General features: G+C 31.6%; 1 protein-coding gene across 2 annotated transcripts; it reads left to right on the top strand.

Moving 5' to 3' along the window:
• Nucleotides 1-954: 954 nt before the first annotated feature.
• On the top strand, nt 955-26,384 carry LOC134694938 (WW domain-containing adapter protein with coiled-coil homolog). 2 transcript variants are annotated; one of them, XM_063556053.1, is made up of 13 exons: nt 955-1,120; nt 1,275-1,308; nt 4,299-4,464; nt 6,408-6,508; nt 7,343-7,482; nt 8,181-8,239; nt 9,025-9,309; nt 18,128-18,370; nt 18,973-19,038; nt 19,822-20,230; nt 21,257-21,434; nt 22,112-22,239; nt 22,886-26,384. In XM_063556053.1, exons 1-13 carry the CDS (start codon nt 1,080-1,082, stop codon nt 22,977-22,979), a joined length of 1,944 nt encoding a protein of 647 aa, XP_063412123.1. In that variant the 5' UTR covers nt 955-1,079; the 3' UTR covers nt 22,980-26,384. The 2 variants fall into 2 exon arrangements, with proteins under 2 accessions (XP_063412123.1, XP_063412122.1); XM_063556052.1 differs by having other exon boundaries at nt 19,810-20,230.
• The last annotated feature ends 363 nt before the right edge of the window (nt 26,385-26,747 follow it).

Here is a 26,747-nt window from a genome sequence, read left to right as displayed (position 1 = left end):
GACAGACCATCAGAATCACTGGAATATATATTTTCAGTGGTACAAGTTCCGAATGGTATGATTTCGCAGTGGTACAAGTTTACGTTGGTACAGGTTTCTACATCTACATGGGTAATCTGTAAAGGGTTGGTTGACTCATCACACGAATGTATTTTTACTTTTAATGGTATTGTTTATTTTTAATGTTAAGAGTTTCATAAGAATCCGCAGAAACGGTAGATCACTTCCTTCTTGAATGTAAGACTTTGCATGATACCCGCATACCATACCTGCATGAACTTGAAAGCTTTCTTTGTAGCTTTAGAAACTGTACCAAATGCTTTATTTTACCAACGTTGTTGGATTAGAGTCACTTATTTTGTGCTTGTGTTTGCAGATGCAAAGATTTCCTAATCATTGCTAATATTAATAAAGATATAAAAAGTACATATGTACGAGTTAAATTACTTCGTACATAGTGTACAGTAGTGAAAGATTGCAGCAAGACCTTATAATGACTACGAAATATACAATTGGTATTGCCGTAGCGACGTTACGTAAAAAGTTAATGTCCCGAAGGCTGTATAAACAGTCAAGGTCGTTAAAAACTTCCATTTGTGGTATATTTATGTTTTTATCCGAGTTGTTAAAAGGTGGATGTTGGAGAGAATAAACTGCCTATGTTGTAATTGACCTTCTGTTTTACCAGAGGCTGTTAATACTATCCACTGTCCTTAGTGTAGTCCGATACATTGTTTACTGGCGTTGTTTACAAGCACAGAGATCGAATCCACCATTTTGAATTTTTAATGTGATCACATGGTTCTTTTTACAATTTTTCTCTGTAATAGGTAACATTTTTTAAGTTTATACTACTGTTGATGTTTAACTACAATTTGGAAGAAAAATTGATTATTTTTTTAATTTTATAAAACCAAGAAAAAGTTTCAATTCATAAATTTTCGTCACCACAGCGAAGACCCGTATGTAATATGGCGTCCAGTCAACTGTCAGGGAATGTTGGACAGTTAAACTAAACTTGCCCGTTTCCTTGATATCGATTGCCCGTGCGCTGACGCACTCCATCCGCATATGCATTGATGGTAATGCATGCAAGGAAACAGCCCAGACTCAGTGATGGGTAAAGTTGATTACATTTAATATGATTGTAAAGTCGGTTGGTCCCTTGTTCCGCCATTTTGTTGTCAATATTTACAAAATTTGCATGAAAAACACATGTTTTAATGTAAAATTACACTTCATATGTAATAATTATGTATTTTTGTGTTTTGCAGGTATACAGATAAGAGAGATTCCCATCTGTACCAGGTAATTTGAAGTGACAGAAATGCACATCACCTTAAAGCATGGTAGAGCCAAACCCAGACACTTGATTTATGTTGACATTGCACTTTAATCATTGTGTTAATGTTTGACATAGAAGTAATACATGGTTCTTTAGCCCTTCCAATATTTACCACACACAAAAAGTTTGAGAAAGGAAAAAAAATCACATTTCAGAAAACAAATCATTGAAATGTCTCCAAAGACTTCCAAATCCATGCAACTTTCCGTAAAGTTCCTATGCCGCAATGTTTACATTATTCCTACACAGTAACAACTTATTGGTTGATGGTTTCATGTTATCCAATTCACCTCCGGTCAAACGCTGTATCTAGTTCTTAACAACTCAACTTGCAGTCTTCACGCGAAGTGGCAGCCCAGGCTGGTAAAATTGCTCTCGGGCCTGTAAAAATCAGACCTACAGGCCAACCAAATCTAACCAAAAAAAATCCAAAATTGAGCTGCGGGCCTGTAGATTTAGAAGTTTAGCGTGAAGACTGAACTTGCAGTCGGCCCTGTTGGCCACTACATTTTTTGTAATAGTCCTTTGCCCCGGACTAGTAAAGTAATTTTTTTTGAAAGTTTCTTTAGACATGAGAAAATGTAGGAATATTGGTCTTTAGGTTAATAGTTGGAAAAGATAAGTGTTTACACTGAAGTGTGTTTGAAATATTAAATGTCAACAAAAATAATACAGTAATTGATAAAAAAATGGAGCTAACATGGAAATTTCAGAAAAGTTAAATTATCATCCTGCCATGTCTGCTGCAGCACATGAAAACATCAAAACTTGTTAAGTACCAGATAAAGACAAGTTTGATGAATGAGTTATTTAGGTTGACCTTATTACAAATGATCTCGATTAAGTTTAATAATTAATTCCTACTGTGGTGCATTTACATAAGCTTTGGGAAAGTAATTTTAATGAAGAAATGGTGTTAACCAAGGCCACACTTAAAAATCTTTTTGTTTGCCCAAACCCTACCCAAAGGTTGAGACAGTGGGTAGGTACATGTAGGTAGGCATTTTCTTTTTTTTTCTCAAAAAAGAAATTAAGTATCAGATGTTTATAAGTCTTCATGCCTAAATGTATTTGATTAAAAAAATACTTCTTCAAATCAGGACAATAACAGAATTTGAGTAGGCAGCTTTTTTCTGGGTAGGTAGTGTTTGGGCAAACAAATCTATTATTTATTATGGCCCAAAGCATTTGAAATGATGTCATTATGAACTTACCAGAAATTTCATTATAAGGATGAGGTTTACATCAAATATAATTCCCACTATAATTTGTTATTAACTAAGCCTCATCACATAATATCTGATAAGGTAGTAAACAAATTAAATATATGTACGTGAAACTGTCAACTCCAAATCATGCTATAGTTATACAATTACTTCATTTAAAATTTGATGGATAGTTGTTCAATCAGAAATCATACCACATCTACTTCAATTTCAAGTTTAGGAAGTCATTTTGATAGTGCATTTAAAATCTTATTTTGGTGTAACACATGTTCTTAATAAGGGACGACATCAAAAGATCGATGTAGGATAAAAAACTTAAATCAAATAGTTTGGGGGTGGGGGGTTGAACTGCTGAAAATTTTCGTTATCCTACATTGATTTTTACATACATCCATATTGGACAATCAATTTTTCCCAAATTAAAATAAGAGGGGGGGGGGGGGGGGGGGGGGTCAGTTAAAAAACTATGTGAATTATGTTTTTTATCCTTCATTGAACTTTTGATGTCGACCCTAAAGATAGGTAGATTTTTCATTTGTGAATTTGGTTAAAAAATGATATACAAATAGTATTGCATTTACACATTAATATATAGTTTTTAGTCGTTATGTTAACTAGCTATATATAGTCATGCTAGTGTACTTGGAAGTAATTTCAGAACAATTGGTTTTTGAAAAGTGATTAAATGATCGTTGGTTGCTCAATATGACTTAAAGGATTGTGAATTTTATGAAATTCCTTCATCATGTTCATGGTCACCTTTTCAGCTACAAATGTAACATAGAGATTCTCAAAACTTTTTAATATATATATCATGTAATTTATGAAGGAAATGTTGGGAGTGCATTTTGTCCTAACAATTTAATCTTTTGTCATTTTGGTAAATAAGTCACTCTTAATTATCTAATGTCAGAATGTTAACAAAACAGGATCTATTAATCTTTGAGGTCCATGCTACTATGATTATTTGACTTTTAGTTCATGTGTAATTTGTCCTTACTTAAGTGGCAATCATATATATCTCTCTCACTGTTAAAAATCCATGTCAACAAATTTTACCACTTGCACTGTCATGACTAGCATGTATACAATGCATTTATAATTTGTTAAAAAAATTGTGAAAACCCCAGTTGCTCATTTGTGACAAATTAAGTGTATTTTAAGTGCATTTTACATGTTTCAATTAAAGGGTATAATTATATCGTCTTGATTAAGGATGGGGAATTCTCTTGGTTTTCTGATTTATATACATATATTTTTTCGAATGATAGATATTTCTAGCCATTTGCTGTTAAAAAACTATTAACATGATTAATGCATACAAATTTTTACCTCAATGTCTATCAAATTCAAAACCTCATCTACATGATCTAAGACCTAATAAATGAATGTTTGTGTTTCTGCCTACATGTACCCTATATTTGGGGGTAATTTTTGAATAAGCAAAATTAAAGTCAGACCTGTCCCTTCTGTTGAGAAGCAGTCAAAAACTTTAAAAAAAATATTTGCCTTTTCCTTATCTCCATTTGTCATCTATTAACTTGATTAACATGATTAAGGGGAAACACAAGCATTATTTTATTTGGCCTAATAAACATTGGTATTGTCGTTAGAGTACATTGGTCATTTACAGATTTGACAAATGCATTATTAAAAAAATAGATGATGTAGATGAAATAGTGAATTACCATCTGAGACATGTTAAATTTATTTACTTTTTATTTCAGTCATCCCAGTACCCATCCAAAAGTAAAGGTGAAGGTTACAGACAGACAGACCGATACAAACGTGAATCCTCATATGACAGAGCCAGAGATAGTCCATCACGTGATAGTCCCAGATATCACAACAAAAACTCTTATATTGAGAGGACTAAAGAAAGACTTGAGAAAGGTGTGAATTTTGTTGTTATTAACATGTAAAAACAGTAATACAATAGATAATAATCTTAACATACAATAGTATTACTAGTACTAAACTTACCTTATATATTACTTAACCATAATAAATGGATAAACAATATAACAACAGATCTATGGAATTTGATATATATATATATAGTTTATATACCAGAGGTGAGTATGAATTAAATTTTTGGAAAGCTTTTGATGTTTTATAAATGGTTTGAAATAATGTTTTATCTACTTTTATGGTACCATCATGACAATGGTGTTTTCAAAGAGATTAATTTTATTTTATAATTAAATGAATGTATAAATTGTAAAAATAAGATGATGTGGTATGATCATGTGGTGATTACCAATAAGAAAACTCAACCAAATGACGTAGAAGTTAGCAACTATATAGGGATACATACACCATTCAACCATGTCTAAAATCTGTGCCACATCAAAAGCTAAGAGAGATGCCATAACAAATGTAAAACAATTCATACAAGAATGGTGTGGGAAACAAAATACCCCAAAAACAACCAAATTTACAGCCTTGAACAACATTCACTGAATTACAGGCTCCTGATTTCCAACAGGCACATAAATTTAACATGTATAACATAGTTTAAAGATTTAAAAAGTATGAATCACTATATTTAAATCATGTAAGTTGACAATTATATAAATTTTAAGTATGCCCAGTATGGCCCTTTTTTGGCCCAAATCTTTCAAAAAGATGTATTATTATCATGATAATAAACTCTTAGTTATTTATTGGAAAGAAGAACACTTTTGTTACATAAACATGGGCTGTTTTGATAATACAATGGACATGGATCCTGTACAAAGCATCATTATTTCATGCTATATAATAATACTGATATCTTCTTAGTAAAAACATTTTTGCTAATTTAAGACAGGTTTTGTCTAAATTGAAAGTGGCCACACACATGTTCATGCTGATTTATATTTAAAAAGATGTTGTTTTTATTGATAATACATAATAGTATAAATGTTGAGAGTGAACTCGAATGCATGCAAATTCCCTGTTGATCAAAAACCATCTGAAAAGTGACTTTAAATGTCATTTTTGAAAATCAATAAGGGCTATTCCAGAAAAAAATGTATGAGGGGATTGGAAGGCAGTTTTTGTCAGCATCCACCACCCAGACAATTGTAATTGAGAATTATAGTCCATTATAGTGTTAAAAGTTGCTCTGATAGCCATTACCCTGGCATGTATTATTAATACAATGTGCCTTCCTTGGGCACAAAATGAGAAAAATGTATCATTTATATCTGTCACAGAATACAGTTGTTGTCGTCATATCAAAATAAGATGATGTGGTAAGAGTGCCAATGAGACAACTATCCATCCAACATGTCCAAGTCGCAATGCGTGAAAAGTAAATCATTATATTATATGTCAAAGTACAGCCTGCAACACAGAAAATCTTATTTTTGTCAAATCTTATTACATACTGAAGTGAGAGGTACCGAAAAATAATTATGACTTAATTGATAAAGATTAACAAGTTGCTGACTTTTCTTTTCAACTGAGTATTTATATAATTACTGTAAGAGAAATAGATATACCCAATTTCCATTCTCAAATTTAACAAGTGGATAGACATGATAGAGTTTGGTATTGCTTGATATCAACGCTCATTATTTAATCTAAATAGGACATACATGTACTTGTTATAAAAAACTCTCAGAAGGCTGGTTATAATAACTCAAATGTATAATGATGTTAAAATAACTCAAGTTGTTATCAAGTGATATTCAATTCTTACTTGTTACTGTACATATAAGTATCACACTGTCTGTATTACATTTATTACAGTAACACTCTGTGTCATGTCTGTGAAAATTACATAAATTTGTAACTCTTGGTTTTAATAGCAATCATATTGTATAAAAATAATGTGAACTTTATTTCAGGATCAAGTAATGTCAATCATACATCCAGATCAAATGATAGAAGTCAGAATGGAGGACATTTCAAGACAAATAGCCAAGACAACAGAGATAAGAAGACTGAGGTGAGAAACAATACACATCAGTCATGACAGTAGATAGTCTAGTCTGACATCATATATTGATATACCACTACTTTAAAAGTGGGACTCTTATTAATATTAATAATGAAAATTTATAGAGCGCCATATATATAAAAAAAAATTACTCTAAGGCGGTGTTCATTCAGCATGGTAATAAAAACAAATCAAAGACAAAAACATAAAACATACACTGTGTTAAATTCAAGTACTAACATAAAATATAATTGCAATCACTTTAGATTGTTCTAAATGAAATGACTTTCAACTCTTAAGTTTTATATCAATTTTGTTAAATCTGATAGCATAATACAGCAAAATGACTTGAGTATGTTGGTAAAGGTAATTTTTTTGGTAAGCTTACTTGCTAACTGAACCATGAGGTGATTATTAGGTTAGGATGAAACCCTCCTTTAAGAGTAGACTAGTCCGACATATGTCAAATATATATGTCAGTAGAACTACACTACTCCGAAAGGTAGGTATACCTAATCTAATAATGATTTCATGCCTCATGGTTCAGATAGCAAGTAAGCTAGCCAAAGATATTACCTTACATCATGTACATATATCATGTATTTGCACCATACTATTGAAATTTGTTTTCATGCAACTGGATTGCTAGCTGTAAACTTTAATGTTTTGCATGCATCAGTTTAAAATATAAATATAGACTGGCTGAACATATTAATATATAACGAAAAGTAACAATCTGAATAAAAACTGAACATGATCAGATGTACAAAAATGAGTCATTGCTTTTTTCCTGGAAAATAAAAACCAGTCAATAGTATAATTTATATTACTTTTACATTTTAGCTTACAAAAACTGCCCTACGAGTATGTGGTGTTTGGTCAGAGCACATCAGTACCTCAAAACATACAATGGGGAAAAAGTATTACTACAACAGCAAAACTGAAGAATCAACATGGACTAAGCCTAAAGAATGGGTTGATGAGTAGGTTTACCTATCATATAAACATAAGATGTGGTTTGATTGCCAATGTAACAACTCTCCACCAGATCAAATATCAGAGAAGTTAACTACAGGTCACAGGGGCTTCAGCAACGAGCAAAACTTGTACTGTATACTTGGCTTCAAAAGGCCCTTTAATGACAAATGTAAAACAAGAAAAGTAACAACCTGGATTATGTACTAAAACAAATACTATAGATACAGCAACACATATTAACCACTGACTTACAGGCCATACAGTCTCAAACAAGAAAATCAGTCTTGTTGAGATAATCAACGATAATCTATAAATAAAGCAGATGAACTAGGCATTGGATGTTGTTCTCAACAGATATAAAACAAATCAACATGTTGTGATCTATAACAAGTTTACAAAAACATTATAACCATTAACTCATACATGTCATAATTTCATATGAAAAAGATGAGCAAAAGAGCAAACAGTATTATTACTATATCTTACAGGGTCTTAGTGAGACTGTTCTTTCTTAAACATGTTAAATTTTAATCCAGTTTGATGTATACAAATAAAGATAAATATTCTAAATTTTACTAGCAATGCATACATGTATATTGAGATGGGGAAAGATAATAATGATGTACCTTGTACTTAATAGAATTTTAATTAACCACTCATTTTCTGTTTATGCTTGTTACATTTTAACCAATTTGATTTTCAGACCAGCGAACAGGCCAAGAACAAGTACATCAAATGATAAATCTTATACATCCAGCAAATGTAAGTGTATATATGTTACAATTGTTTCAACCTAAAGTAAAAAAGAATATAGAATAAACGTTGTGCTCTAGGAGTGGTCAGGGGACAGCAAACAGAAATGACAGATTAAAACTAGTTTTGTAAAAACTTGTATGTATACTCAAAGAAAAGTCTATCATCTGATCCTTTAAGTTTGATTGCAAACACTAAAAGCACCAATATTGTCATAGTTGATTGTCAATATGAGGTCATATGAGATTATTAGCACATTTACAGTGAAGCAGAATTCTGTTCTTGGAATGTTGTTTGTTGTAAAACTCATGAAAGATTTGTAAACTTCATAGTAAGGGGATCAGGTATGCAATTGTTGCTTTCTACAATATCCATAAGAGTTTCAAAATCAACAAAAACAAGAATGAATTTGGACACTAGGAAAACTGAATTTCATATCAACTTCATCATTTGTACATGGAACTGCTTGAATGAAATACAAATATAAAAAGGCAGATTAAGATTTACCAGATAAATAAACAGAAAAGTGTGTTTCAAAGAGACCTTTTATCATTATAGTGGGAGAAAAATGTATACGCTTGTACATGTTAAGTTAGTATTTTTTGTTGAAATCTTTTTAAAACTGGTTCAAAATGTTAAAAGTCATAAGCTCAAGTTGCCTGCTTAGACATGTTAGATATCAGTTTTATTGTCAATAAAACTTATGTATGATTGTTTTATTTCTGTGTTTTCTAGCTGCTGATGTGTTTAATTCCTCAATAAAACTTATGAATGATTGTTTTTGTGTTTTCTAGCTGCTGATGTGTTTAATTCCTCACACAATGATAATAGGACATCAGACAAAAACTCACTTAAAAACTCTGACTTTGATGCCGGGAGTGGAAAACCTGACAAACAGTTTCTTATTAAAAAATTTCAAGAAAGTCAGATCGACTATCGGACTAGTCAGCCTTCTTCTTCTTCTCATAGAAGTGACCATTCTAAGTTGGATCATAGACGAGATAGTTATGACCATAATAGGCGAAGACGAGACAGTGAAGGAAACAGGTCTTACGGACATCGGACTCCAAAAAAACATGGTGAGTTTGTAAAGAAGAGTATCTCTTCTAGGATGATAACATAATGATATTTATATGGATTATATAATTCAAATTTGGTAAGTACACTAATTTCATTACTTCTTAAATATGTGTTTCCCTTTGATTTATTATGATCAGTTACTTTTTGCTGAGCTTCGATGAATGTTGTGGAATGAGCAATCTGTTATTTGGGATAATTTTCTAGTGCTAGCAGTATTTGAACTTTTTGAGAACTTACAGTTCTAAGCCATTGATAGATTGAGCAGAAGATGACCCCTTTACACTCAGTTCAGTGAATATTTAATATGTATGCTGTTGCATTATCATCCTTGCATTTCAATCTCATGCAGAGAATCCCCCTTATAATGTAGTGACCTTAGTACTTTTATATTGTTATTTAAGATGCCACTGACTCTAAGGGCATGATGGGCAAAGGCAGTTATTGTTGTTATTGTCATCACTTGTTACACGTCATATATATATTTGCGTAAACTTTTTAAGCTTCTCTGAAATCACCATGTCAATTTTAACCTTAAAACCATGTTAACCTTCTTAAATACATGTATTCAAAGCATTCCTAGCAATAAAATACATTTCGTTTAGCTAATGCTAGCCGAAACAAAGTTTTGGCATTCCAATTTGTTTTCAACAGGACAGGGAAAAGTTGTTGAAACTTCTAAAATATTTTGGTAGAATATACTTTTGTTGTGGTAGATTCAATGTATACTTGCTGAAATAACTAATTGTGAGTTCATGTTTTTATTTAGCTATCATTTGAATTTGTGTTTTTGGCTTCCCTTTCATGCCTTAAGCAGTCAGAGATCAGACATAAATAAGTCTGAATCTGCTTTTGACTCATAGAGGTCTAAATTTGTGAGTTTTAGGATTTGTCTCCCTTTAATGTAAGACAAATACGACTTGAATAAGTCCAATATTGTTAAACAAGAAATAATTGACCAGAATCAAAAAGTTGCAAATATAGACTCCTACAAGTCGATGAGTGATCAAAATTGGTTAACTTCAAGACCCACGCATATTGAAAAGGAGGTCATGCATCTAAATCAAATAATGACAACATTTGAAATCCAATGCTTTGTCTTCTAAAGAAAAATATGAGAGTCTAAAAAATCGGAGATAATGTTAATTAACCTTACAATGCAACCACCTGGAATCACACTTAATGAGGTAAAACATCTGTGTTTAGTAAGGATGTTCAATAAGATAATTAAATATAGATAGCCCAAGTCCTTGTGAACTCTCATACAGGTTTTTGTTTAGTTTGGCCACAAAGTAACATTAAGTTTTTTCACCAACATAAATAGATCTAAACAAGTCTGTCATTTTCTGACTTAGATAAGTCTTAAATTGAAACTACATTTTTATAATAAATACATGTTTCGACTTATATAAGTCAAAAACAAAAATGGACTTGTTTATGTCTGAGCTCTGACTGTTAAGGGTGTTGCTGTAAACACTTTCATATTATTATAAATTCATTCATAAGCTTTAACATGTTTAAGGTTGCAACAAAATAAAAAATAGCCATGAAAGGAAATCCCTTTTTATACGCCTGTTTACCATGTTTACGGGACATATTGTGGTATACAGATGTCCATCCGTCTGTCCGTCGGCAGCATGTCTGAAATTAACTGAAAAACGCTTTAACCAATTTGAATAAAACTTTAGTGGATTGTTTATATCTATCATGTCTATAGACATGTGCTCCCTTTCCTTTTTTTTTCAATTTTCAATTTTATGCTTGTGAGTTTTTTTGACACTTGCTCTAAATGCTTTCAGCAGTTCTCATGAAACCACGGTGAATATTTTATATTTATTGAACTTGAAGTAAGCTTCCTTTCGTATTCTATAAAAAAAAATATTTTAAGTTTGCTGAGGTTATGGTGTTTTGTTCATTAAAAAGGTGGGATTTTCCAGTTTTCTGACAATCATGACAATAGTTCAAAAATGCTTTTAACAGTTCTCATGACACTTTGGTGAATAGTTTGTATTTATCATGTTTATTGAAGTAAGATTCCTTTCATTTCTATAAAAAAAAATAATTGAAGTTTCCGAGTTATGGGGTTTTATTCATTAAAAAAGGGGGGGGGGATATTCCAGTTTTCGAAAAAGAACTCAAAAATGCTTTCAGCAGTTATCATTTAAATGTAAATAGTAAATTGTTTATATATATTGATGCAGCCCTCAAAGTACCCTCTTATTTTTCCTAATAAATTTTTCAAAGAGTAAATCATCACTTTACAATATTAAGTCACATGACTTGCGATCACCTAATCGATACATTAGAAAAAATGGCGGTTTATCTTTTCAAATCGAGCCTGGTTTACTCAATTTTCATACTCATTTTCAACTCTTATGATGAACACATACAAAAAAAGTAAGTTACGACAACAAGGAACACAGAGGCTAATTTACATAAAAAATGGAACCTGCCAGAAGCTTTATTGTCTCTTTATTAAGACTTGGCAAATTGATTTGTGTTACTGTCCAGCGCTTAGACAAATTTTTTTTAAACCTGGCACTGATCAGTGCAAAATTTTCGAAATTCATGGTTGACAGATTTCCAATATTCTATATATATAATAGACCAAATTGTGACAGATATGAATTTTTAGTTGCCAATCAGCTTTTAAAATCGCCTGGTGACCATGTTAGTAGACTAAATTTAGGGCTGTGACGTATTTATCTTTGTTTATCATAAATGCATTTTTATACAAACTAGAGAAAAACATTTGGGGATTTTATAATGGTATAATCATGATAATGTCGTCTGCATCATTGGCGTTGTGATCTATTAAAAAGACCCATTTGGTTTCCAGACAAAAACTTTCGTTTGAGTGAATGAATCTAACTGAAAACTTTTAAGAAGGGTTAATACCACAAAAGGAAGGTTGAGATTGATTTTGGGGATGATCGTCCCAACAGTTTTGTAATTGGGGGCCCAAAAGGGCCCAAAACAAGCATATTTCTGGTTTCAGGATAGTAACTTGTGTATACGTATTTTGATTGCTCTGAAATTGTCCCACAATGTTTAACATGTGGGACAATTTCAGAGCAATCAAAAAACTTATACACAAGTTTTTCACATTTTAAATTTTAGAAAACTTTCAAGAAGAATAAATCTACAGTATTGCATAAAAGATTTGTAAGATCTTTGACCACATTTACTTTGTGTCAGAAACTTACATTATGCAGTCTGCACCAAAAACTTTTTCAACTACTAGTCCAAAGACCAATATTCTGACATTTTTTCTTATTGGTCCAAACAAGGTTTTGCAAAAACTTACTAGTAATTTGGCATTTCACAAACCAGGAGTATACTATAGTTTAGTCATTCGTGATTTGATCGAAACTGTTACCCCTGGACAGTTTGCATTTGAATTTCATTCATATTTCACAAACGATCACAGATCGATTTGAAGTTCGTTTGTCGTCGATTCGTCATTCGATCACATTTTTGTCATAATTGATATAAATTCTCATCAAAAACTTTCGACAATTTTCATTTAAAATATAGAATTTTATTCAAAACATTTAGAGGAGTCTTCTTCACGAGTAAAACAGCTTCCTGTACTGTGTGCTACGCCTGCATGAAAGTATTTATGACTATTTATAGACCCTGATTAAAAATATAAAATACGAAATCATTTAGAATCAATTAAACGAGAGAGAAATATACATCTCTTATTTAAAGAAATTCAACCGAAAAATGATCATTTCCTGATAAATCCAGACTCATTTTGAATTTATCATCCACGTGTCACTTCCAGTTTTCGTTTCATTTTAAAACCTAAAGTAGTAAACGTTATCTATTCTTGCTTTGTTTACAACCTCCTTTCAGTCATTGTACTCGCTCCAAAAAGTATTTTATACAGTTCCAACTTAATAATAAAAATGATTTCCAAATATCGATTTAGACGTTTTATAAGGATACGGATTATGCAGAGATATAATCATTGCAAGTTAATTTCTGCTGTGATTCCTTTTAAAAAAAATGAATCAAACTTTTGTTGATCAGGAATGTCCTCTTGAACAAACTGGAGAGAAATTGTGAACTCAGTTTCTACATCCCATGTCAGAATCTTTTATAATAAGGACCAATACAGTCAAACATACAATACTGACTGCCAAACATGCCTAAGCCCTTTATTATCTGGCATAGTTACAGATGAAGCTAGTAATAAAAATATTTGGTCCTTTGCTGATACACAAAAAAAATTAATTTTCATAGCGCACAAACCTGACTAAAGCCCTCAAAATCCTAGCTTAAACCCTGCGGACTTGCATGTTATATGAACTGCTAACATTGAAGCATTTTATTTGACTTCTGTAAGTTGAAAACTAAAAAAAGACCTGTTTAAATCTGAGCTGTAGCTAGTTAGCTTCAATTAATACAGGTTTTTCAAATTTTAAAAAAGTTTCAAGAAGAATGAAACCTACAGTATTTCACAAAAGATTTGTAAGATCCTTGACCACATTTATTTTGTGTCAGAAACGTATATTACTTAAAAAATCTGATCACAATCCAAGTTTAGACAATGTCAAGCTTGAATATTGTGTTCAAATTTGCCCCAACTGTTCAGGGTTCACCCTCAGAGGTTGTATTAGGCTGCTCACATTGAAGCATTTTATTTGACTTCTGTAAGTCGAAAACAAAAAAGGACCTGTTTAAGTCTGAACTGTAGCAAGTTAGCTTCAATTAAAACAGGTAGATTAGTCAGAATAATTAAAATTATCTTCACGCTGAAATAAAATTGCCTTTAATTTTGGGCTTTTTATATATTTCTCTACAAGCCAACAGAATCCAACTCTTTCAAAAACAGAGATTCTTGCTTGTGGACTCAAAGTTAAGTGTGAAGGCTGTGACACGATGTACACAATGCTTATTAACACAAAATAATAAGCATTGTGTAGAGTTTGAATTTTAGAGTTTGAATCTTAGAGTTTGAATTGTGATTGCATCACTTTTACCGTTTAGAGTTATGCCTCGTATTCATATATAATGATCATGAAAATTGCTGAATTTTTGGTTTCTGTTCTCTTACTTAAGTTTGCCTCAACCAAATGTTATGAAACTTACACACATTGCTTATTACCACATAATAGTTTCATTAAATTCCTGTATTTTTGGGGATCATGTAATGGTGTGATGTCATCGTTGTCCAAAGTTAAATTTTGTTTCCAGTTAATAACTTAAGTTTAAATGAATGGATCTCTATGAAGTTTTACAAGAAGGTTCAATACTACAAAAGGAAGGTTGGGATTGCAATTAATGGATTTTTATGCCCTTGCTGTAGTGGAGGGGGCATTAAGTTTTACCCTTGTCCTTCTGTTTGTACAACTGTACATACCTGAACTTACATCAGGTTTGAATTTTGGTGGTGTCACTTTTACCGTTCTAGAGTTATATAAAAAAGAAGATGTGGTATGATTGCCAATGAGACAACTATCCACAGGAGACCAACATGACAGACATTAACAACTATAGGTCACTTCATCAATGAGCAAAGCCCATACTGAATAGTCAGCTATAAAAAGCCCTGATATGACAATGTAATTCAATTCAAACGAGAAAACTAACAACTTAATTTGTATTAAAAAAAAATGAATGAAAAACAAATATGTAACACATCAACAAACAACAACCACTGAATTACAGGCTCCTGACTTGGAACTGCAGGCACATACATCATGTACATAAATACTGTAAACCAACTTATTTTCAAGGATACTTTATTTCGCGTTTATACCCAGCTAGTCAACTTCGCGGCGATTTAATTTCACGTTTTTCTTATTTACTTAATGTTGTTTGATAGGGAAAGATCCAAGTTATTCCTTTTCGCGACGAATTAATTTCGTGCTATTTTTCTACTCGCGAAACGATTTTTAGTTGGTTGACAGTAATGTGTCGAGGTTAAACATGTAAGGGGGATTCCAACCCTCCCCAATGGTCCCCTTATAATTAATAGACAATTAAAACAATTTAAAAGCTGGACCTCAGCACGGTTTTATCCAACTGTGCTCAGCGAAGCAATTTATTTTTAATTGCAGTTATCTTCCTTTGTCTATGATTATAAATGGAGTTGAATCAACTTAAATCAATGCTTTTTAAAATTGCAAAAAAATCTGTCAAAATATGAAATATTAATGAAATTAGCATTTGAAGATCAAAGGAAACACCAAAATCATTTAAATAGGTGATAACTTAATTTATTAAATCACTGAAATAGGTGATAATGAAATCACTTGTTTAAGTAGTACCCCCTGACTGCTACCTGTTATGTGAAACCTGGAATTTTACAAGAAAAACTGTCACCCCTGGGAAAAATCTGTTTAGAAAGTGTTAAATTATTTTGTAAAGCCTTCGTTACAGCATTTTTTCAACAAAAAGAGAATTTACAGCTGAATGATTGCATAAAGAAGCAAAAGGTTATTTTTATGCCCCACCTACGATAGTAGAGGGGCATTATGTTTTCTGGTCTGTGTATCCGTTGGTCTGTTTGTCCGTTTGTTTGTCCGTCCGTCTGTTCATCTCGCTTCAGATTAAAGTTTTTGGTCAAGGTATTTTTTGATGAAGCTGAAGTCCAATTAACTTTAAACTTAGTACACTTGTTGCTTATGATATGATCTTTCTAATTTAAAGCCAAATAAGACTTTTGACTCCAATTTCATGGTCCACTGCACATAAAAAATGAAAGTGGGAGTTTCAGGTTAAAGTTTTTGATGAAGTTGAAGTCCAATCAACTTGAAACTTAGTACATGTAGTACACATGTTCCCTATGGAATAATCTTTATAATTTTAATGCCAAATTAGATTTTTTACCCAATTTCACATTCCATGATAGTGCAAGTGGGGCATCTGTGTACTTAAGACACATTCTTGTTTTTTTCAATTTTACTAAAAATAAGATACAATCTTAACCTGTTTGTTTAAAATTTGGGTTAAACTTCAAAATTACAGATTTTCTTATTTGCTACTTAAGTCATGTAAGTAAGTGCCAGTTAAGGGTTTTGAACTTCCAAATTTCAGGGTCCCTAGAACATAGAAAATGATAGTGCCAATTTTCATTTTTAACCAGATGTTTGTGACAAAAATGCATATATGTCAGTTATTGATTTGGGGATGTACAGAGGGAGGGCTGCATCCAAATGTTGTCCATGCATTTTCTCATGAACCCTTCAACCAAAGCTTTTGAAATTTTAATATATATTGTTACTGATTACAAAATGGATGTCAAGTTCAATATTGACAATTGTTACTTTTAAGGTTCATAAAAATCTTAAGTTTAAAATATTCCTTAACAATTCAACTAAATATTTTTATCTTAAGATTAATTTTACACTTAAGATTTTTGGTGAAAAGGGCTACTGGAGTTTTAGTTTTTGAAAGATTGAAAAATGGCATTTTCAGTTATGTCTAACCATTAACTCATCATGAACCAAAGCTTTTAAAATTTTAATATGTTGTTATTACTGATCACAAAATGGAGGTCAAGTTCAAGAATGACAATTTTGACTTTTACTGTTCAGGAGTTACGGTTCTTGAAAGATTGAAAAATGGTGTTTCCAGTTGTGTCTGTGTATTTACCCATGAACTGTTCAACCAAAGCTTTTAAATTTCAAAATATATGTTTTCACTGATGACAAAATTGAGGTCAAGTACAATGATGGCAATTTTTACTTTTTCTGCTCAGGAGTGATGGTTCTTGAAAGATTGAAATATGTCTTACAAGACATGTTGCATTTACTAATTAACCATTCAACCAAAGCCTTTCATATTTTAATATTTTGTTACATGTACATTGTACTGATTACAAAATGGTGTTCAAGTTTGAAATTTAAGATTTTCACTTTAAACGTGCATCAGTTATGGTTCTTATTATATTGAAAGATGCCAGGACACAAATAAATATTATAAATTTGGTTTGCTGTTGCTCTGACAGCCTCTTGTTATTTATGGATTTTGTATAGCTTACTGTGCAGTATGAGTTTGCTCATTGTCACATGGTGTTAATAGCTAAGCATATCATATTATATTTGGATGGTCACTTTTTGGCAGCCTTATCTTGATGATTTATACAGAAATAAAATATGTTGCAAAGAGCATCGGGAGAGAAAATTACTCCTTAATCATGAACTATGATATGAACATCAATTCTTGGTTCTTTGGGTGACCAGCAAACATGCTGTTCACTCATAATTACTATCAGTGTGTTTCCATCTTATATAACAAGCAAGCAATCTGTTAAACATCACACCTGTTCCAAAGTGATTTACCTGGCTTCAATGCATCAACAAGTATTCACCCTGCTTCACAGTGATTTACCTTCAATGCATTAAGAAGTATTCACCCTGCTTCACAGTGATTTACCTTCAATGCATTAACAAGTATTCACCCTGCTTCACAGTGATCTACCTTCAATGCATTAACAAGTATTCACCCTGCTTCACAGTGATTTACCTTAAATGCATTAACAAGCATTCAGCCTGCTTCACAGTGATTTACCTTCAATGCATTAACAAGCATTCAGCCTGCTTCACAGTGATTTACCTTCAATGCATTAACAAGCATTCAGCCTTCTTCACAGTGATTTACCTTCAACATGTTCAATGCATGAACAAGCATTCAGCCTTCTTCACAGTGATTTACCTTCACATTCATAGCATCATCAGATGTGTATTTTAAGTAACAATATTGTCTTTAAATTTATAACCTAATATGTTAGATGCATTAAGTATATCAATTAGAAATTTACCAGTACATTTGTGATTAAATCAATACATTTTTTTTTTATTTCAGAGCACCATGAGGACATGGACATATCACCCAGTAGTACACCTACTAGTTCTCGGCAGTCTAGTTGTGCTGGTACCCCACAGCTAGGACCAGTATCCACTCCAGCCTCCGTCACCACTCCTGGATCACTTAACCTGTCCTCAAGGATACCAAGTACTAGTACGACAGGCCCTTTAATATCAGCTCTGCCACATCTAATTACACAACTCAGTGGTGTCCAAAACAATCAGGACTTAACAAATAAAGGTAGATACATTATAAATCTACATACAGGCAGTCACTAAAGGGTACTACTTGTACAAGTTATTTTTAATTACTTGAAGAAGTAACACTAATATACTTATATAAGTAAATTTGTAGGATACTTATACAAGTGAATTTTATTTTACTTGTATGAAAGTAATTAAAAATAATGTTGTGAAACTTATACACAATAATTATTACCATTAAACTCGAATCAAGTTCAAATAAGGGTAGCATCAGATTCACATTTACCATTTCTCAGTTACAGTGTATGTCCCTTTATAACTTGATATGATATTGAAGCAGAGGCATCATCATGATCATACATGTCATATATATATGTCATTGTGTCCCATTCATTTTTTTTTTTAGCAAACATGGCCACCATTGTAAAAAATCTGTCCTATATCTTGAAAACCGTAATTGACTGTTAAAAAATGAAAGGTAAAAAAAAAAAAAACAAGAACATCCACCTTCTATTTTTACTAAATTTCTTGTTGCATTGTATCTATAAAAAAAATCCTGTTAGGGAGACAAACTCTTGTTTATAGATAATTATCAACATAAGATTGTTAGACTTTAACACATATATTTATCATCCACAGCATTGCAGACATTACATCAGTTGCAGGAGGTGATAAAAAGACAAATTGCACAACAACAGACTCCAGGTTAGTGGCTAGTTATAAATACTATAATCAATCACTGACCAATCAATGTCGCTAGAAACATCCCTGGTCATAATCAATCTTAAATATAAGGTTCTTATCCAACGTTTACAACAAAAACAAAATGTTCCCTTATAAAACAGCATTGATTTTACACTTTAGGAATGACTTGTTCTTCTTAAACTTAGTCATACAACATGTACAAGTGATCGATGTATTTCAGAAAGCTGTTTTCACTTTTCTGGTGGATAACAGGTATTTATGTATTTCTAAATGTGTCTAGTAAGAAACTGTTTAATAATGACTATTATTATTTTTATGCCCCACCTACGATAGTAGAGGGGCATTATGTTTTCTGGTCTGTGCGTCCGTTCCCCTGATTGTCCGTTCGCCTGTTCGTCCTTTCGGCTGTCCATCCGTCTGTCCTGCTTCAGGTTAAAGTTTTTGGTCAAGGTAGTTTTTGATGAAGTTGAAGTCCAATCGACTTCAAACTTAGTATACAGATTCCCTATGATATGATCTTTTTAATTTTAATGCCAAATTAGAGAGTTTACCCCAATTTCACGGTCCACTGAACATAGAAAATGATAGTGTGAGTGGGGCATTCGTGCACTGGGGACACATTCTTGTTACATAAAAGTTTGTGGAATTTAGACATTTGATCTTTAATATACATGATATAGATTTATAGCTTTATACTTATTATAACTTAAAAAGTAATTTTCTTGAAAACAGAATATATGGTAATAATAAATGATGAAAACATACATTCAGACTTTGCTTCAGGTCCTGATGGTCACACCCCGGTTACTTCACAACAGCAACCACATCCAGCCAGCAGGAGTGCTCCAATTCAAATCACATCTAGCCACCAGCACTCAATGAATAGAACACATCCCCAACAGACAATATCCAATCCTCACCTTCAAATGACATCACATATGCCAGTCCAAAACCAGGGATCAATTTATGGCCGAGTGATGTCACAGCAACCAACACCTCCTATGAATGGAAGGATGCATGTCCAACAGCATTCCCCTAATATGAGAATGGTAACGCATCCATCACCACACTTAGATATGTTACAAGAGATATCTATGGATGGTAATCACATGACATCACATCATTATTCTGTAAAAGGAGAGGTCAGGCAAGGAGGAGAAAGTCCAGCATCAGATACAAGCAGAACATCATGGTATTTATGTAGTATAGTCAGAATTAAGAAAATTATACACACATTTCTTGGGAAGAGTTTATGCATGAAACATGTTTCTCTAAATTTTGTGCTATTTTCACATTTCCTGACCGGTGTGAGAAAAATATTTCTCCTCACTAGTGATAAATCTGTTCTCGGCAAATGATTAGTCGAAATTTGATTACGACGTCAAAAGTTTTGTTTTCTTCTCAATTTTCCTATTGTGACGTAATGAAAAAAGGCGACCTTGCCTGATGACGTCGCATATAAAGAGCACAATTTTCTGAAAATCTTTGAAAAAGAACGATAAAAAGCATTAGAGAAACAGATTCCGACACTATAACTCGTGTATTACGATATTTCTCCACTCTCGACAGTTAAATTTTATTATTTAAAGGGCTCGGCAAGCCTCTTGCTTTAAATAATAAAATTAAACTGTCTCGAGTGGAGAAATATCGTAATACACTTGTTGCAGTGTAAGAATCTATATTTCATTCATGCACACTGAAAACAGCTAACTTTTTATTACATAAAGAAACTTTTATTCATTTTATATACAATATGAAACATACTTTTCAGGTTTTATGCCATTTAACATATTTAAATCTGCTTAAATTCTTCAATTGCATAATGGAAGAATTTTAGCAGATAGATCTTTAGCATATGAATAATATAGCATTTATTAACATGTGATTGAAATCAGCCACGGCTGTTCAAGGCTCACAACCTATGTATACTTTAAAATGGCTGGGTAAACTAATGTAAAAGTAGTAAAAGAAAGACAACCTCCAGTTTAATTATAATATGTACCTGACCAAAAAGTTGTATTGATGACACTACAGAAAAACATATACTAAGACAATAACTTCTTCCATCCTAGAGCTTGTGAAAAGTAGATTTGGAATGACCTTTCCCTCCTGGCATTTTTTAAGCTTCTTATACAATGTCAAATTGATTAATTCCTTCAAGGCAAACATTTTCAAAAATAATTGGTGTTTGTGAATAAGTTTAACTTTTGTATTTCAGCATGAGTCCAAATAGTACAACAAGTTCCCAGAATGCATGTGTAGAGGCAGGTCCACTAACAAACATGGGTGTTACTAAAGATCCAGCAGCTGATATGATGAACTCTTTAAAACAATATTACAATGAAAATTTAGTTAGCCATGTGTCTGGTTGGCAGGCTGAACATGCAGAAAGACAGGTAGGTAGATTTAATGCTTCATGTGAATGGCAGATGCAGTCCGACATGCAATCTACTTTTACGTGTCAGACATAAATAATCAGAAACTACTTACATTTATTATAGTTTAAGTATTCTGGATTATTTAATTAATTGATATCTAGTGTGTTTTCATATAATTTCCCGAATATTGTTTTTATTTCACCATCACCAGGATAAAGGAACAAGGCTATGACTTTGTTACCCTATCAACTAATGTATTTGCAAAACATGTATTCCTTTTCTCCACAAAGAAATTTGAACATTTGTGTGATATGGTTGCTTTTGATTACATCTAAAAGAAAAAAAATAATGGAATTGGATTTCGTTTTGTTTTAATCATTATATTAACATTTGGGTGTAATAACATGAATAAAACAAATATATTCAGGAGGGGTGTTTGGGAGACTTCAGAAAAATTTTGCTTGACAATGGCTGCTCAGGAAATTTTACCCTCTCTTGACTGATGTGACTACCAATACCCATGATACCCTCCCTGAACATGGCATACATCAATACTATTATAAGATTTGAATATAAGTGATGTAATTCTATTTTTTTTAAATACTGATTTATTGTTTATATCTATCATTGTCTATTACGGTAAACATGAAAATGAGTATATAGCTATAATGACAAAAAAGTGAATTCTTTTTCAGGCAAATAGATATTGGGAAGAAGGTTTAAAGATTGGTAGTTTTCATTGTAGTCAAGTTAGTGTCAATTTAAAGAGAGCTCGATCATTAGTGAGGCTGGCTGAAATACAATCTACACTTCATGAACAAAGGTAAGAACAAGGTCAATTTATGGCACAAAAACTATTACACACCAAATCTTGCAAGTGTGTTTTATTGACATACATTTGTAAAAGGCTTAAGCAATTCAAAGAACACCAGAAAAGGCCAATGAACATGATGAATATGAAACAGTTTAATTCAGCTGACTAAAAGGCATTTCAGCTACTTTTGAACCAAATTCTGACGGTAGCTGGATAACCAATATATTGTACACAGATGTTTTATCATCTATAAGTTACCTTTACTTGAGATCTGTCTTCATCACAGGAGTTTTCTGGAATAACAAGGCTAACTTTATTTGGTCTATTGATTCATTGCACAGTGATACAATGTTTAATACCATCATAATCAGTAAAACAGGAGCTGTGGTTACTCAAAAAAATAAAACAACTCCGCAACTTTTAATTATATGAGTTCAATTATCATGATTATGGAACAGTCCAAAGCCATGAAAGCTTTTTAGAAAAAAAGGCTACAGAAATGAAAAAGAAGTTTGGTAGATAAAAATTGGATAATATCTTAGCAGAAAGTACACACATACTTTTCCCAGTACCAGAGAAGGGATTTAACCATTGTTATATTTACTGTATTGACTGCATTAAGTTTTATTATTTAATAATTGATGTTTTGTTTTAGGATCCTGTTTTTAAATCAACAAGTTCATCAGTTAGAAGGCATGAAGCCGCCATCATTTTCCTCATCACAGCCATTCACGTCATCATCACAGTAACATGTTATATAGTGTGTATAAATGTGTCCAGTGTAAATGGTCAGATATAAAGGAAATCACAGACTTCTATCATTTGGTGTTTAATATCAGACATTTGTTTTCTGTAAGATGTTGTTCTATCTCATCTATGTTGAGGTATTATGTTTTTCTCAGTGAACATGAAATTTGACTATTATATTATAGTAAATGAGTATGAAATACCATTGAAGTTTTTAAATGATATTGACTGAAATATGTATTGATTTGGCTTATGTTATTTTAATTCTTTAAGTAATACCCTTTAAAACTTTTCTGTATTTTTGGAGACAACCCTCATAATTTAGAACAAATCTTATTTATTTTTTGTTGTTGTATGCCAGAAGAGTGTATACATTTTTATGTTGGTTGCATGATAAGTTAGAAAAATAGGATGTGTAATATTGATTCTAAACTTTTAAAAAATGTTATGAGCAAACAATTTATAAAAGGTTTTTTTTAAGTGGCAGCTTTTCCTGGTTTTACTTTCAGTTTAGAATTTTCAGAAGTAAAAAAGATATCTTTATTACATTTGTTTGTTAGCATGAATAGGGAACTGTCTCAAAGTCTTATCTTATTGGTAGAAAAATGCTTGAGCATAAAAAAACATGGGAGAGTATGAGGTAGTCTCCTAAAATTAATGCTCTTATCCAGTGATCAAAACACTACTTAAATTAGCATTTTTGATTTCAATGATAGAAATGTAATGATTCCATCTTCTTTGATAAATTTATTTTCATTGGAAGAAGTTATAATATCTCTTACATGCATTGAAATCACATAATTTTTGCCTATTCTTGGCTTTTAATAATAACTGTCATAATCCCTGAAGATTGTAACAACTCTGACAGTTAGCAATGTGCTGTCTTTTGTAGAGTTACATATTTTTATGTATTGGCATCTAACAATGTCATCTAGCTAGAAAGATTGTATTCTGCAATATCATTTATATTATATCACTATAAGAATTCTCTTTTTTTGTCATTTAATGAAAGCATAGGGAATCTTGTTTATTTTAAACATTATATTCACATGGGGTAAATCAAGATAGAATTAGATCAGATTTGGAACATTGCATGTTATTGGAACATAACATGTCAGTTTTATAGTTATTTTCTAGACAAAGTCTTTATGAAGTAGTTCAAACTCTTGTTTTTCTTCTCCTACTTATCAGTGTTAAGTTTATTTTGACACATTTTATTGAGTATTTCAGCTTGTAAAAGTAATCAACTGCCAAAGCAGATAATATGTCTAGCAGATAGATATCTCGAGCAAATCTAGAAAATTGGGAGATGGATGATAAATACCTGTACTTACTTGCTTAATCCTCTTTGTGCATACTTGCACATGAGGCCATAAATGCCTGTATCAACCCCAATAGTAAAGAAATGTATACTATTGTACTAATGCTAATCTAAAATAGGTGTATTTGTATTAAATAATCATCTGAATAATAGATACAGTAGACAAGCACTTCTATACAGTTCTAGTTTAGTGTATTGAATATATAAAGAAAAACAATGTATTTTTCTGTTGAATTATAATGTTCCAATGAACATGATGAAGATAAGTGTAGATTTTGTTTCCCACAGTACTAATAATTGTATTATCGCAGTCTGATGGTATTTAATGTATGAATGGAATGAAAGTTAATTATATATGGATACATTGTATTCTCTGTTTGTATATTATGGTCTGTATGGAATGTATGATGTACAGTTTATAGTTCTTAGCTTTGTCAGTTTAGATAGATTGGATTGGGAGCATTTCATTTTGTGATTTTATAGGTCATTTTTTAGATATGAACTTTCTATATCAAGTGGCAAAAATTGATTCTTAAATTTAAAAAAAAAGAAAATTTGGAAGGAGATAAATTTTTGTTTTCACAACTGTTATGCTATTTATATAAGGGATTTATTGGTAAAAGATTTTAACAATTTACCATCAGTTGTGGATGTTAGTATATCTCATATTCCTTTATTCTTTGCTTTCACAAATTTTACTTCTCTGTTTTATGTTTTCTTTAAAAATCTACCTAGCAGAAGTAGCCATGTAAAACTAAATTCAGTAGCAAACCAAAATTAATCTATGTCCAAAACGATAGTGAGGAACGCTTTATTTGAATCAGAATGTGAAGGATTTATTAATGTCTTGTCCTGACCGACAGCAAATAACTTGAGCTTATTAATAGCTTAAATCATAATTAATATTAATGAACTTACTTCCATAAAAACTCTTTTAGTTTCTTGAAATATTAATGGCAGTTCCATTTGCCTATTAAGTATTACTGGTTATTCCCCTTAAAACATAATAGCTTTGAAATCTATCTGATCTTCAACTGTTTTACCTAATAACAATAAAATAACTTATATTTGATGTGTTTTCTAGACTTGATTGTAATTATTTGGCTTTTACAACTAGATTCAAGATAAATATGGGCTGATTATTTTTCATTGAAAGAATTGACAGCAAACTGAAAAGTAGTCAAAAGCATTGTTATATAATGGCATTTTATTTTTAAAACTTTCATTGAGAATATAGTCAATAACTTTTTAGGAGAGTGAGGTAAAGCAATAACTATTTTGAATAGAAGAAACAAAATATTCTAGGCTCTGTGCAAGATACTTCATCATTATTCTATGGAAGAGTTAGAACTACTATTTAAAAACATAACTCAGATAAAATAATATATAAGGTACACTTAGGTTTCTTTTTTTCTAAATTTATTCAAAATTCTTGATTTTATTGATTTAATGATATGCATGACCTTCACCTATGAAAGCTTCCATCTAATTATCTTTAAACCTGAGGTATTTTATAAAGTCTTCGTTGTGAATCCATCAACGGTGGATATCACAAACATTATTATCAAATGTGTACAACCTGCATTTTTGGAAGTGAAAAATAGCACAATTTTTTTTTCTGCAACTATAACACATTTTTAAATTGACCTTGAACATGTTGAAGGGAACACTGAATAGGGGAAAGTACAAAAAATGTACAATTACCCAAGGAAAACATGTAAATAATAATGTGTAACAGATAAAAGAGATACTTTTCTGGAATTTAAAATTACTTGTAAACAACGTTAAAACAAGTAACTCAAGTGTGTTGCTACTAAGTGCTGACATTTACAATGATATAGGTTGTACACACCAGAAACTTACCTCCTGTTTCAAGATAATATTATTTTTATACATGTATATCTGTAAATATCTTAAGTTAAGAATCACTCAAGAGAGTTTCCTATGAAGATATTCAGGGTGATAACTCTCAACTATTAGTGCTTTTGTTTCACATTATGTTGTATATAAAATTTTACACTATATGAATATTTTGTCTTAGAACGTGTACAAGAAAATCTATGAAGAATAAAGGTGATTAAATGTTCATGTTTTCTTTATTGATGTAATGTTTAATATGTTACAAGATATATAAGTCAGCTTAACTGTGGAAGGCGTTTTCAGATTCATCACTTTTAACAACTCCCTGTTTACCTAACACTTGTATCATTTTATACTTGACAGCTTAGTTGAACATTTTCTTCACAATTTTCTCAGGAACTACACTTCTAGGATTTCTGAAATTTGATTAAAGGGTTTATTTAAGTCAACTATACTGTGTAATGCTTTTTCGGATTAAACACTGAACAACTTCCTATTCACTGAAGCTCTGGTCATTTAACACTAGATAGCTTAGGAGGAACTACACTACAACCATTTCTGAAATTTGGTTTCCGTGTTAATATAAGTC

The sequence above is a fragment of the Mytilus trossulus genome, chromosome 13 (genome assembly GCF_036588685.1).
Source record: "Mytilus trossulus isolate FHL-02 chromosome 13, PNRI_Mtr1.1.1.hap1, whole genome shotgun sequence".
NCBI lineage: Eukaryota > Metazoa > Mollusca > Bivalvia > Mytilida > Mytilidae > Mytilus > Mytilus trossulus.
The sequence above is the reverse complement of the archived record's forward strand: the minus strand, read 5'-3'. Positions and strand labels throughout refer to the sequence as shown.

Coding starts and splice junctions, on each gene's coding strand:
- LOC134694938 (XM_063556052.1), top strand. CDS start 1,080: ATGGTAATGCATGCAAGGAAACAGCCCAGACTCAGTGATGG. Junction 18,371..18,972: donor TCAGGACTTAACAAATAAAG/GTAGATACATTA, acceptor TATCATCCACAG/CATTGCAGACATTACATCAG. Junction 21,435..22,111: donor CTGAACATGCAGAAAGACAG/GTAGGTAGATTT, acceptor ATTCTTTTTCAG/GCAAATAGATATTGGGAAGA.